This window comes from Sardina pilchardus, chromosome 5 (assembly GCF_963854185.1).
Source record: "Sardina pilchardus chromosome 5, fSarPil1.1, whole genome shotgun sequence".
NCBI lineage: Eukaryota > Metazoa > Chordata > Actinopteri > Clupeiformes > Clupeidae > Sardina > Sardina pilchardus.
In genome coordinates, this window is record NC_084998.1 from 32,081,602 (window position 1) to 32,096,070 (window position 14,469).

The 14,469-nt window shown below is 45.4% G+C and overlaps 2 protein-coding genes across 3 annotated transcripts in view; both read left to right on the forward strand.

Annotated features, from left to right (window-relative positions):
• fosl1b (FOS like 1, AP-1 transcription factor subunit b) lies at positions 1-5,772 on the forward strand. Its single transcript, XM_062537263.1, has 4 exons — positions 1-185; positions 475-729; positions 1,798-1,905; positions 2,585-5,772. The coding sequence occupies exons 1-4, from the start codon at positions 87-89 to the stop codon at positions 2,765-2,767; spliced, it is 645 nt and encodes a 214-aa protein (XP_062393247.1). The 5' UTR covers positions 1-86; the 3' UTR covers positions 2,768-5,772.
• Positions 5,773-6,822: 1,050 nt separating this feature from the next.
• The window catches only part of LOC134080699 (acidic fibroblast growth factor intracellular-binding protein B-like), a 9,379-nt gene continuing 1,732 nt past the window's right edge, over positions 6,823-14,469 (forward strand). Inside the window, exons 1-7 of one of the 2 annotated variants that reach the window (XM_062537264.1) lie at positions 6,823-7,156; positions 7,497-7,584; positions 7,776-8,019; positions 8,080-8,206; positions 12,454-12,554; positions 13,222-13,355; positions 14,110-14,218. In XM_062537264.1, the coding sequence (XP_062393248.1) occupies positions 7,500-7,584; positions 7,776-8,019; positions 8,080-8,206; positions 12,454-12,554; positions 13,222-13,355; positions 14,110-14,218 (800 nt within the window). In that variant the 5' untranslated portion in view covers positions 6,823-7,156; positions 7,497-7,499. The remainder of the gene's footprint in view (positions 7,157-7,496; positions 7,585-7,775; positions 8,020-8,079; positions 8,207-12,453; positions 12,555-13,221; positions 13,356-14,109; positions 14,219-14,469) is intronic. The other variant, XM_062537265.1, reaches the window with a different exon arrangement.

The following is a 14,469-nucleotide window of genomic DNA, read 5'->3' on the forward strand; positions in this document are numbered from 1 at the left end:
GCAGACAGATTGTTTAGGCCTTTGACTAACTAAAATTCCCCGGACCTAGTGGGAATTTTCCAAATCCGCACGGGAGTGGAGAGACCATGTTAATCCCCGGCCCGATTCAGACCTGTGATGGACTCCTGCAAACTTCTTCGGGACATACCCCTTGTGAAACTGCGCAGATGCAACAGGTGCAACAGGTAGGAAAGTCCCATAATCGTAGATTAAAATACATTTCAGCACACGAGTAGGCTAACTGACAAAGGAACAACAATACCATCCTGTGAGAAGAATTACGACGTTGTTTTACGCACGACAAATGTACACCGATAGCGCATAGGATTAAATAGAAGACAAGCTACGCCATACACTTTGTTACATGTTTCAAAATACAAAAGGAGAAGTAGAAGAACATTCATTTGTCTTTGTTTTTTAACTCTCACACTTTCCTCCTTGCTGTGTGTTTTGGTTCCTCGTCTTTGGCTTCAGAAGGTTACGGGGCCAACCATGTCAAGCCCCAGTCTGGATGTCATCACGTCCAGCCAAGACCTCCGCTGGCTCCTTCAGTCCTCTCTCTGGACCCAGCCCGACTCCTCATGGCAGACGCTGGCCTCGTTCATGCCCCACGAGGAGCCCATAGGTCGTCCTCCTGGCCCGATACCCAGCTGCTGCCACGCACGCCCGCGCTGTCCCGGTGCCACGGGCAAAACCAGGACAAAGGTTGCGGGCCGTCTGGATGACAAAGTAGGTGGCGTTGGCGTTGTCTTGTGGATGTTGTTTGGAAAGACACAAAGCGGGGGGGAAGGAGAAAGGAAGGGGCCGCGCGCTGACTCATCGTGTGCGGTAATGTGATTCACACACCTGAGTCACGCAGTGCGGCTCGTGAGTCACAGCAGCAGAATTTGAGCGGGAATCAGGGAGAGCGAGACGAGAGAGTGGAGCCGGCGCTCGGGGGTGGTTGAGCGCGTGTTTGTGGGTGGTTTAAACAGGACCAGAGACTTGTGTGGTGGATTTGAAGCATCCAATTTGAACATGTTTTTTAATAAGTTTTTGTCACGTATAGAGTACTGCCACTAGATGTCAGTATGGCTACATACTTAAAGTATATGATGAAGTAGGCTAGTGTCGATCGAAACTGGCCATTGTAGGCTATTGTAGAGATGTGCTTTACACTGCACAATATCATGAAGGTTACGTATATAGCTAAGGGCAAACACATGCGTTAAGTACAAGCAAAACAAAGTCAACTGTTAAATACAGATTATGAGAATTTAAGAAGTCTGACTACCGTAAACCGTTTTTAACGAAGGAGCTGTGCATGGATGCATTTGACAACACTCTTATTTCATGAGCCTGTAAAGAATGCTTTGAGCCTCGAAATTCCACAGAACGCTCATTTCGCACCGTGGAGAAGCACTGTGCTAGTGTGTGGCTAGTGCATGTTCAGGGTAGAGTAGTGTTTTTGTTCTTTAAAGAATATTTAACACAATCTTTAGCCAGTAGCAGAGACTTTCCATACAAATAAATCTCACAAACATGAAGGTCAACTTTCAGTAGTGTGTGTGTGTGTGTGTGTGTGTGTGTGTGTGTGTGTGTGTGTGATCCATATTGTGCTGTGGAATTGGATCCTCCTGAGCGGTGCTGATTCATCATGGTGCTCGGTTCCCTCCCTCCTTCTCTCTCCCTTCCTCCCTCTCCCCCTCTCTCTTTCTCTCTCTTTCTCTCCCTCCCTCTCTCCATGTCTCTCTTATCTTTCTCTCTCTCTCCCCTTTCTCTCTCCATCTCCCTCTCTCCCTCCCTCCATCTCTCCAGGTATCTCAGGAGGAGGCTGAGCGGAGGAGGGTGCGTAGGGAGCGTAACCGTATGGCTGCTGCTAAGTGCCGAAACCGCCGCCGCGAGCTCACCGACACCCTGCAGAGCGTAAGCTAAACACTAACACACACACACACACATACACTCATACACACACACACGCTTCAGAGAGAAAATCAAGCAGTCAGGGAGTTGGGGGGGGAGGGATGTAGTAGTCAAAGCAGGTGGGCTGAGGCCTGCTGGATAATTGCACATTGTTTGACTGACCACTACACTGTCGGTGCAAGCAGCTGTTCCAGATGTGGCCCTCTCTCATAACCCACGTAAATCAGTCGTCAGTGAGTTACAGGTGTGTGGATGAGTCAGTAATCCTGCTCAGTGCTTGGGGCTGCATTTAATGTGGTGGTGTTGTTGTTTGTCTGTTACTCATCCACACTGGAGGGCAATCCTGCCCAGCTGCTTGAGGAGGCATACTGTAGGTTTATTGTTGTTTCATGTGTATTGTTGGTGTTTGTGTTTGCTTGTTTTGTTGTTGTTGTTGATTGGTCTCCCCCTCTTTCCTTCCTTCGAACAGTGAAAAGGAGTGATCAGTTGGAGAGGGATGACACTGATGCCGTTTATCTGTGTTGTTTGTTGCTGTTGATTATGTTTGCATCTCATTATCTTTTTGCATCTCATTATCCTCTTCTTTCTTCAGAACAGGAATCAGATGCAGTTACAGACGTCTGTTATTGTTGTTGTTGTTGTGATTGTTTGTTTGTGTACTGATGGCCTGTGCTCTGTGCAGGAGAGTGACCAGCTGGAGGGTGTGCAGACCCAGCTGCAGGACGAGATTGCTGGGCTGGAGCGGGAGAAGGAGAAGCTGGAGCTGGTGCTGGAGGCACACAAGCCCATCTGCAAGATGGCGCACCACAGCCACCCTAGCCATGACCACGAGGAGGGGGGCGAACAGCACACTGGCTGTGTGTAGCCTGAGTCTGCGGGTTCAGACCAGGTTCTTTACACGGCATACTGTATTAGGGTGACACGAGGGCAGTGAAGCCCACCTCGGTCTCATGTACTGGATAGTTAACCTTATTTGGGTTGCAGATGAAGTATTCATCTATACATTGGTTCATACAGAAGGAACTGTGTTTATATTGCAATAGTTCTCAGTATCTCATGGGAATCTCTTACTGTTGTGTTGTACTCTCAGTGGATTTGCTATCACTTACCTGGCACCTGGGGGGTATTGCAAGTATGTGGTTTAGTGACAAACCTGGGTAAGTTAACTCAGAGCAAGTGTATTGCAATTAGTATTGTATTGTTAGGAGAATAAAGCCTTACAGCTCTTCTATTAGGAGGTTTACTGCTTACACTGAGTTAACTTTCCCAGGTTTGTCTCTAAACCACGTACTTGCAATACCCCCCAGGTGCCTCTCTGGTGTTTTCTGTGTTGGCCGTTTGATCATGAATTTCAGTAGACATGTGGAATGTCAGCTCACCGGTTGAATTTGGATTGTTGTAGGTTCAGAGTTTGTGTATCTTCAAGGTGTTACATACACACTGCCCCAACAAACAGCAACCAACCCTGACAAACACAATTAGGTTAGAGTGTGCCATCAGGCTGTGGTTGATGGATGGAGTTGTTTGAGTTGTACTTTCACTGTCTGGGCAGTGTGGAGCTAGTAGGTGGTTTTCTGAACATTCTAAAGACTGCAACAGACAACTTCCAACTTTAAGGCCCGTCCACCTAAGTGGCTCAATATGAATAAGCTTATTTGAAAATGATCAGTGAAAACTATCTCCGTACACATTAACACTTTCAAATCTTTTTTGATTGTTTTTGATCCACACTAAAACTTGAATAGGCCATAGAAGTGTTCATTGTTGGTGGTGTCTGGAACTTTTATCAGTGCCATGGCAACCGCACGCCATCGTATCTGACTGCCTTTTCAACGTCCGCACTGTACTGCAAACCCGGCATTTTCAATGTATGCACCTTAGAGAGCTTTTTCAAGAAATATTGTTTTCAGGGTCCGAATATGCGTTTTAGTGTGGATGGAAGGGCTACATGGAGAAATAATTATGCATGTTTATATTTCCCTGACTTAGAGTGGGCAGGGCCTAAGAACGTTGGGTTTCGTTGGGTGTTGTCTGGGCAGTGTGTAAGCACCTTTAGTTACACGCACACTGCCCAAAGCTGTACTTGGGTCTGTATGGGTGGAGTTGTGCACAACGGTGATGAAAGAACACTATTTGGTGGTAATGCTTTAGTGATGTGGTGGAGGTTGTATGTGGGAAGATGGAGGCGCAAACGAGAGGAATACTCAGAGCTGCATTCACATTGCTGAGATTTAATACGGTACATATACTCAATATACTTTATTATTATACACTATACACCTCCAGAGCTCAGACCAATTGAAATGACACGTTTCAAAGAACATGTCCCTTGGGAGAGGGGTGTGTGTGTGTGTGTGTGTGTGTGACACAGACGTTCCACAGTCCAAAAGAAATAGAAAATTCTGCATTCAAAGGGTAACATGTTTACACGGTTTGCAGAAACGTGTCCAGCTGCAGAGCGGAATGCCTTGTAGTAACTTGCACGGACATAACACACCAGCTCTTCTGTTTCCACTAGGACATGACTCAAACCGCAGGCATCTGCATGCACTGACAACACACACACTGCTTTAAAACAGGTTTCATGAGTGATCCATGCTTACCGCAGCACTGTATGGTTCTATACTATAGCATGGTGTTACGTTATCATATACAACGCAGAGAAGCACTGTTATGATTTTGATTTGTTAAACACTGATACTGTCTCATTTCCTTTAAGTGCAGGTATGTGGAACAGACTCACTGTTCACTGTGCCAGGCACTGTGGTGAAATGTGGTGAATCGGTCGGCATTGACTGCAGACCTGCTCGTGTTCATGGCCACTCTTCTGTGATGTTATTTAGGCGAGTGAGCAAGCGAGCTGTCGTAATCTCCTCCATGAACGGTGCAGCCACTGCTCCATTAAAGGGGAACTATGCAGGTTTTTTTTTTAACTTAATTAACTGAACAGCTTTGGACTCATTGGAATGGTTATATATCTTTTTTTCGGGTTGAATGGAGGCTGTTTCGCTTCCGCCTAGCGTCTGTGAGCGGAAAAAACACCCTTCCAACTTTGGGCCGGCGGGCCGGTGCACTGACAAACAGAAAGTCTCACAGCCTCGTGACTGACAGATTGAGGAGTGTTGTAAAATGTACACGCTAAAGGTGAAGCTCTGCAGAGAAACCTGCATGCGTAAAACAAGAAAAAGTGAAGAAATCGCCAAACCTGCATAGTTCCTCTTTAACTAGCCTCCCAGGTTACTTATTAATGTACACAGTGACTTGGTCCTGCTGTTATTTTACTTCACATTGTTTGGGTCTGTATTAGTGGTCCTCTCATCACAGCCAAGAGGAAAGAAGAACAGTTACCCATTCCCTTTGGCTTGATGAGCTGGTAGAAATTCTTTTATTCTTTTTAAGTCTATAAAGTCAAGCTTCTGGGGTCTGTAGAAGCTTAGCTGCTTTGCTAGAAGGTGTAGGCTGCATTGCATTATTGCTTGTACTCATTTGAATGGACATGACACTGTTAGATATGGAGTCAACAACACTTTTGGGAGAGCATGGCTCTGGCGGCATTATTAGTGTTGAGGTCATAGCAAAGGAAGGTCGGCCTTTAAGACAAAACTGCAGGACAGTGTCTTCCCTGGGCCAGTTCCTATAGTGATGTAACCATGGAAACATATACGGTGTAATGGAAAGCAGAAATTACGCTGATTGGATCAGATAGATCTAGACTGTTACGCATTGCACACCATAGTCAAGCTACCAAAGTGTAGAGCACCAATCGCAGATTTATTGTTATACCAGTTTTGTATGTGGAAAAGCTAGTTTCATATGTTTGTATTACAGTTTGTACCCACCAAGCAGACAGCTGGTTTATCTGCATGAAGATCAATAAACACATAGAAAAATAAACAGTGTTGTCTTTCTTTTATGCTGATTCACAGAATCTTAACCATATAGGCCAGTCTTGTGGGTTGTAATATCTCGGACTAGGGAATATAATATTGTATGGTCATGTTAAGGAGTACTTGCTTATGTAAGCAGCTGTTCTCCCTGTTGCCCCGATGAAGTCATGGGCCACGGTCTGAATGTCCTGATGAAAGTGTTATGAAATGAATGTGCAATAAATTACTAAATAGGGTAATAATGATAAATAATAAATTATTAAATAGCATGCTCTCCCGAACACCCAAAGCAAATGGTGACTCACTGTGCTAACGGCGCTAGTGATGCAACAGCAGCCACAATAGCCTAGAGCCCATGGGCCATGTTCATATTAATGTCATTTGAGTCATGTGTCCCCAAACAGGACCTTCTCTGTCACAGTAGGCTATATGCTACATAGTCCACAGTAGCCTAGTCTCGCAGCCTAGATAGTCCACTGACAATAAAATTACAGATTGGTCACACAACTTGGACATAAGCATCTGCTACATCAACATAAACTATAATAAGTAGGGCAATATGTGTGTGTGTGTGTGTGTGTGTGTGTGTGTGTGTGTGTGTGTGTGTGTGTGTGTGTGTGTGTGTGTGTGTGTGTGTGTGTGAACTATTCACATTTCTCAAACACAGACTTGTGAGGATGATTATATTGAATGAAACAAACACAGTCAGAGAAGAAACAAAACAATATCAGCAGCGACCTCAACAAATCCTAGGGGCGTAACACTAGTCTTAAGGCTTAGGGTTAGCATGAGTTTCTCAAGAATAACAACAAATTAGAGCCAACACCTTCTGAAGTAGGCCTAATCGAGTTGGCCAAATATGACAGGAACTATCAAATGCCTAAAAAATCTTTCTCTTGCTGTGCACCTGAGAAACTTCTGAAGCGACCCAGCTATTAAGGTTACCCTCCATTGCTATAGATGGCAGTATTGAGTCTACTCGATTAATACAAGAGGTGGGACTGACCGCTGTCCGAGGTTGCGAATTGTGAAAAACATCGGTGTGTGTTGTGGAAGGGCTCGACGGGGCGGGTTTCAGGCTTTAGATCTACAATTAAATAGTTTCAACCATTACTTTTTGGTCACCGTTAGCTAGTTGAAGCATTGGTGTTGTAATAGAGGATATTGGCTACAACGACTTTGGACATTTTAAGTGCGCAATACAATAACTAAAGATAACTGTAGGTATAATTACGAGTTTGCAGATGCAGTTCTTCGAGCAAGCACGGAGACTTTACCTTCTGCATTTTGGTGTCAGCTAGCCTTCGTTTTTTTCAAGCGACTGTTTCAACGACACTAAAACGGCTGAGTAACTCTTAAAGCAGTAGGTAAGTGTGTGCGAATATATTTCGTGGCCCTATCCTGTCAGGGTTTAAGGCGTTAACAAGCTTTGGAGTTAAAATAGTGTCAGAGGGATCAGTGACTGTTGTGCGCTGGTTTCTTTTAACTCGGGGGTCAAGTTCACTGTATGGTCTAATAGGCTACATCCCTTGATCAGAAGCTTTTTCATTTAATTTGCACCAACCAGTGGTTTTGCGAGTCCGGTCGACCACGGTCTCATTGAAGATATTGGGAAATTGCCATAGGCATAAACTTGTATGTGTGTGTGTGTGTGTGTGTGTGTGTGTGTGTGTGCGCGTGCGCGCGCGCGTGTGTTTTGCGCAACAGATCATGTCGGTGGAGCTGGATGTGTTCGTGGGGAACAACACCACCATGGATGAGGACGTCTATCAACTTTGGCTGGATGGATATGCAGGTATTACCCAGGCTTGATAAAGATGACCTGGAACTTCTCTTGCACTCTTGTACTAAAAACTGCAGTTAATGACTGATAGATACTTAATAACACAATTCTCTCCCTCTACCTCCCCGTCTGTCTCTCTCTCTCTCTGTCTCTCTCCCTGTCCCTCTCTCTCTCTCTCTCTCTCTCTCTCTCTCTCTGTGTAGTGAATGATGCTGTGCGATTGCGTATGCAGGCAGGGGGGTTGTGTGACGGTGATGTGAGCTCAGATGTGGTGCTCAGTGACACCATGGACCAGTTCCGCACCTTCCAGATGTGCGAAAAGCTCCTGTACAGTCCGGCCAAACTGGGCAACCAGCTGCTCTTCCAGATCCCTCCACAGAAGCAAGGCATGATGATCGAGAGGTACACACCATGCTGCCGCACCCCCCTGGACCTGGTGCTCAGTAGGTATGGTCCACTGCTACCTCTCCTGTCTGAGGGCTGTGTCTGATTGGTCTGGTTTTACAGGTACTATCAGTTTGACAACGGCTTCGCCAGGGAGGTGCTGGGCAAGAAGCTGTCCAAGGGCATGAAAAAGGAGCTGGATGACATAAGCTCCAAGACCGGCATCGGCGTGAAGAGCTGCAGACGGCAGGTGAGCCAGACGTGGACGACTCTTACCGTTACTTCACACTTTGACCTGATACACCTCAACTGCACTGCATCTGTTATGACAAGAGAGCAGGCAGTCAAATCTGGGAAAACGATCACTGATCCCAGCAATATAAACAAGCGCTTCAGCACTATTATCATCAATTATATGTCCAAAGCTAGAGGGGACACGTCTGCGTGGCTGGAAAATATTAGAATCAGGCAACACAGCTCTCTCAAACTGCAACACAGCTCTCAGGCAGCACAGCTCTCTCAAACTGCAACACAGCTCTCAGGCAACACAGCTCTCTCAAGCTGCAACACAGCTCTCTCAAACTGCAACACAGCTCTCTCAAACTGCAACACAGCTCTCAGGCAACACAGCTCTCTCAAGCTGCAACACAGCTCTCTCAAACTGCAACACAGCTCTCTCAAACTGCAACACAGCTCTCAGGCAGCACAGCTCTCTCAAACTGCAACACAGCTCTCAGGCAACACAGCTCTCTCAAGCTGCAACACAGCTCTCTCAAACTGCAACACAGCTCTCTCAAACTGCAACACAGCTCTCAGGCAGCACAGCTCTCTCAAACTGCAACACAGCTCTCTCAAACTGCAACACAGCTCTCAGGCAGCACAGCTCTCTCAAACTGCAACACAGCTCTCAGGCAACACAGCTCTCTCAAGCTGCAACACAGCTCTCTCAAACTGCAACACAGCTCTCTCAAACTGCAACACAGCTCTCAGGCAGCACAGCTCTCTCAAACTGCAACACAGCTCTCTCAAACTGCAACACAGCTCTCAGGCAGCACAGCTCTCTCAAACTGCAACACAGCTCTCTCAAACTGCAGCACAGCTCTCTCAAACTGCAACACAGCTCTCAGGCAACACAGCTCTCTCAAGCTGCAACACAGCTCTCTCAAACTGCAACACAGCTCTCTCAAACTGCAACACAGCTCTCAGGCAGCACAGCTCTCTCAAACTGCAACACAGCTCTCAGGCAACACAGTTCTCTCAAACTGCAACACAGCTCTCAGGCAACACAGCTCTCTCAAACTGCAACACAGCTCTCAGGCAACACAGCTCTCTCAAACTGCAACACAGCTCTCAGGCAACACAGCTCTCTCAAGCTGCAACACAGCTCTCAGGCAACACAGCTCTCTCAAACTGCAACACAGCTCTCAGGCAGCACAGTTCTCTCAAACCGCAACACAGCTCTCAGGCAACACAGCTCTCTCAAACTGCAACACAGCTCTCAGGCAACACAGTTCTCTCAAACTGCAACACAGCTCTCAGGCAACACAGCTCTCTCAAACTGCAACACAGCTCTCAGGCAACACAGCTCTCTCAAACTGCAACACAGCTCTCAGGCAACACAGCTCTCTCAAACTGCAACACAGCTCTCAGGCAGCACAGTTCTCTCAAACTGCAACACAGCTCTCAGGCAACACAGTTCTCTCAAACCGCAACACAGCTCTCTCAAACCCATTTGTCTAAGAGATGTGGACCACCATTTATCTTTATATGCAGATGATGTTGCAATCTCAATCTGTTAGACCTTATAAAGTCATAAAGAGTCTGGGTACACAATTCACTGGTGAAAAAGCTAATTAATGCCTCTAGGGGATAGCCATGAAGCAGATTTTTTTTGTATAAACTCATTTAAAGTTACAGATAAGCTGAAGTACCTTGGAGTAATTTGCTCCTGCTTTCTTTGGTGGGTCGTATAAAAGCTATCAAGATGGTCTCACTGGCCAGATTTCTACAGTATATTCCTCTTTAAAAACCTTTCTATTTTCCTAACAGTCGTTCTTTAAACTACGAGACTCAATAATCGTTCCTTTTGTCTGGGGTTTTAAAGCTCGTAGAATATAAAAAACTAATTTACAAAAACCCAGAGAGGGTGGATTTGGGTTGCCATGTTTTCAACTTTACTACTGGGCAGCAAATCATAAAGCTTTTGCCTATTAGTGTGAAGGCTACAGCCTTGACATTTCAACAAACTCCCACTGTGTGAGTGGCCATTGATAAGAAAGATGTTAAAAACGGTTCGCTTCCAGCTTTTCTTTTCTCAACACCTGGATTACCTGTAAAGACAAAAGTGAACAACTGAATAATTCTTAATTGTTTGAAAATATGGCAGCAAATTAAGAACTGCTGCAAGTTGCCTGACCAGAGAGGGTTAAAGCAGAGTAGTAATGAAGGACCTCTGTCTATGCTTCAGTGTGTCATCATAACCATGCATTTAGTTACGTTTTCTATTCCATCAACACACTTCTTTAGGTACCTACAAGTGGGGAACTACTGTATGTCCGTCAGTACCTGGCTAATTTTGAATACCTCTCTGAGGAGAGCTGGGGTTATAGTCTTTTGCTTGGTCCACTGGATTCAAAACACTTTATTTCAGATTTTTCGAGGTATATTCTGAACAAGTGAACTATGCCACCCACTATTTGAGGAAAGCTTGGGAAGAGGAACTGGGTCTCCAGGTTGATGATATTGTTTGGGTGGATCATGCTGTGGACACCTGCAAACAGTCGGGAGGTAGTTCTCTGCGAAAATACAATGTAGCTGCACATGAGCTTCACAAAGCGTTACCGTTACAATGTAATGTTTACACCAAATTATTAAAATGTAACTGTTTGAACGTCCCTTAGGTCACGGCCTAATCTATAGTAGAACGAGCTGCCGTGCTAGATGGGTTTGGTCATCTGGAGATGACATCAGCCGCCTGCTTACCACGGACCTGGTGTCATGGCAACGCTGAGCTCTGAATGCACTTGTAATTAAAGTATTTTAGAAGATGTCAAAAGACTTCATGAGTTGTATTCAATCATTCAGTTTTGTTGTATTTACTGGAATTCTCCGCAAACGTCCTTGCCTACATATTTCATTATGTGAAAAAATATGGTTCATAGTTGAAGACAAGTTATCCGCTGGGAGAGATGTTATGTTCCTGTTCTGTTGACTGGGTGCTTCCCAATGTAACCAACCAACAACCAATCAACAACGTAGCCTAATCAATATGTGCACAGCAGGACGCTGGATACAGTAACAGCACCCAGAAGCATGGTGGTGGCAGCCCCAACATGTGCCAAGCCTTACACACAGGATCCATACGTAGGCTGTCTGTAGTCCATACTGCTAAACTTTGATTTGATTTGATTTGATAACTTTATTTATACCCGGATGTAGATTTGGTGCACACCACAACAGCACAACGCATTTACATTCCAAATCAGCAAATTTGTATGTAATTTACATGTAAATAAGCACATGACCAAATCAATGTAATGCAGTTAAATACATTCAATAGTAACATGCAGACAAAATTGGAGCAAACGTGATTAAAGAGAAAACATACAGAACCAGCAGTCAGACAAGGAGACATCAATATCTATGCTAGCGGTCAATCATATGTGTGTGTTAGCACATATGCTAGTGGTCAGTCATATGTGTTAGCCCATACAGTATGCTAGCGGTCAGTCATGTGTGTTAGCCCATATATTAGTGGTCAGTCCAAAGATCCTTCCCTCTGGTCAATCATATGTGTGTTGTTAGCCCATACAGTATGCTAGCAGTCAGTCATACAGCATGTGTTAGCCCATATGCTAGTGGTCAGTCATATGTGTTAGCCCATATGGGAGTGGTCAGTCATATGTGTAAGCCCATATGGGAGTTGTCAGTCATGTTGTGTTAACCCATATGCTAGTGGTCAGTCATGTTGTGTTAACCCATATGCTAGTGGTCAGTCATATGTTGGGGCAGCCGTGGCCTACTGGTTAGGGCTTGGGGCTTGTAACTGTAGGGTTGCCGGTTCGATTCCCGACCAGTCCATGGCTGAAGTGCCCTTGAGCAAGGCAGCAAATATGTGTTAGATCTGGTACTATAAGTTCAGTGGGAGAGACTGTGGGGGAAGTGCAGCGCTAACAACAGCGGCCACGCTCCTGGAACAGCTTGTTATTTGCTGAAGAGTAGTGCTAAGTGCCCTAACCTTGATGGCTAGTTTGTGATTTGCTAAAGAGTAGCACTAAGTGGCCTGACCTTGGTGGCTAGTTTGTTATCGATTATTTGGCTGTGGCTGCCATGCCACTGTAAGGCTTGTGTAAATGTCTCTCTGAATGTTATGTCTGTTAAGTGTGTTGATGTTGTTTGTCTGTTTTATGTGTTGATTTTATGTGTTTTGATGTTGTTGATTTGTCGTTTTCTGTTACTGCTGTTGTGTCTGAGTGACGTCCTTGTCTGCTCAAACAGTTTGACAACTTCAAACGAGTATTCAAAGTGGTGGAGGAGCTCAAGGGCCCCCTAGTGGACAACGTGAAGCATCACTTCCTGCTCTCTGACACTCTGGCCAAGTAAGGGATGCTGGCCTCCCAGCACTAGTAATGTAAACATGACGTAGAATCAGAATGTAGTGATAAATCATATGGGAGTGTACCTATGTTCCCCAGGTCCTATCTTCCCCGGGTCTTATGTTCCCCACTTTGTATGGAACCGGGGAACATAGGACCCTTTTTTTCTTACATTTTAGAAAGGGTCCTATGTTCCCCGCTTTTCCCAAAAAGGGTCCTATGTTCCCCGGTATGTATTGCAACCAGGGAACATGACCCTTTAGGAAAATAACAGGGAACATAGGACCCGGGGAACATAGGGATGACCCCATCATATATAACAACAAAAGCACCACAGATATGTGTTTGCAGCATTTCGTGAGTGAATGTAAAGATGGAGCACTTGGTCACTGGTCATAGTTAGTGGTCTCTATGGACAGTCTGCTGTATAGTATGCACTGGCCTGTATTGTAAACTAGGCTGCAGAGCAGATTCGTCCCCCATTGTGTTTTCACTCTGAGGAACCCTATCTATACATGTGTGAGTGTAGATATAAATAGTAGTGGAAATCTGAAAAAGCAGGTCAGCTGGTTGTAGTGTCTGTGTGTGTGTGTGTGTGTGTGTGTGTGTGTGTGTGTGTGTGTGTGTGTGTGTGTTTATCTGTGTGTGTCTAACGTTGCGCTCTTCACAGGGACTATGCTGCCATCGTGTTCTTCGCCAACAGCCGCTTTGAGACGGGCAAGAGGAAGCTGCAGTACCTGTCCTTCCAGGACTTTGCCTTCTGTGCCGGGCAGCTCATCAGCTACTGGACCGTAGGCGCCGTTGGTGAGATGCATTCTGGGACGCCTTTTTTCAGATATAAACGCAGGAGAGTTGTTAAGTCCTAGTGATATAGGTAAGGGATTACTCACAGTGGCCAACGGACAACCAAGCCTGTTTATCATCAAAAACAAATTCACAAAACAACCTTTGTGGGCAAAACACCAAAAGTCTCTGAGAGCATTTCACAGGGGTCATCAAGCAGGCACCTTCATTAATCAGTGTTTTGTGGAAATGGGCCCTCGAACGCTCCAGGTGACTGTAAAACACATGCTGCAGCAGGGCAACGTCCAAGTCTGGACTGGTTAGCTGGTCAGCCAAAATTGGTGGCAGTACAGAATGAATAAGCCAGGTCCACCCAGAACTGACCATATGTGATCGAATTTCCGCCATTTTTTAGTCCATTCTTGTGGCTTCAGTTTTGACTTGCACATGCTGCCCATGGTTTTCACATTCACAGTCTGCATGAGGAAAGGAGCGAAAAAAAAGAGAAAGATAGAGAGATGCATAAAGCTAGTGCACAAATGCTAGTGCACATAAAGTAATGGCAGTGCGCATAATGCTAGTGCACGTAACGCTAGTGCACATTCAGTAATGCTAGTGCACAGACCCATTGGGCAGGCTGTGGGTAATAATGGCTTAGTGTTAATGAACTACTGTATCATTCATTATCTAAGGCAATGTACTAGTTCAAGTAGCTCATAAGATAAGACTTTTCTGTTTGGTCTCCTTACCGCTGCTTGTGCTCGGCTGTGTCCAGATAACATGATGGAGGACATGGACGTGGATCTGGAGAAGGAGTTTCTGCACAACCTGAAAGATCTGAAGGTCCTCATCAATGACAAGGACTTGCTGGACCAACATAAGAGGTATTCTATACACACCTGCTGGCCTGCGCAGGGTTACTGGGCCACAGCGCAGGTAGAATGATGGCAAGCTAGGCTAGCTATGCTAACTGGTGCGACACATTTGCGGTGAATTATGCTAAGCTAGGCTAACTGTGTCATACTGTGTCATTGCACTCCCAGAGAAGAGAAGGCCTCTGAAGGTTGAACAAATTACAGCCATAGCTATAATCACATGACATATTCAAAAGTCTGTGCCTGTCTGTGTTAGTACC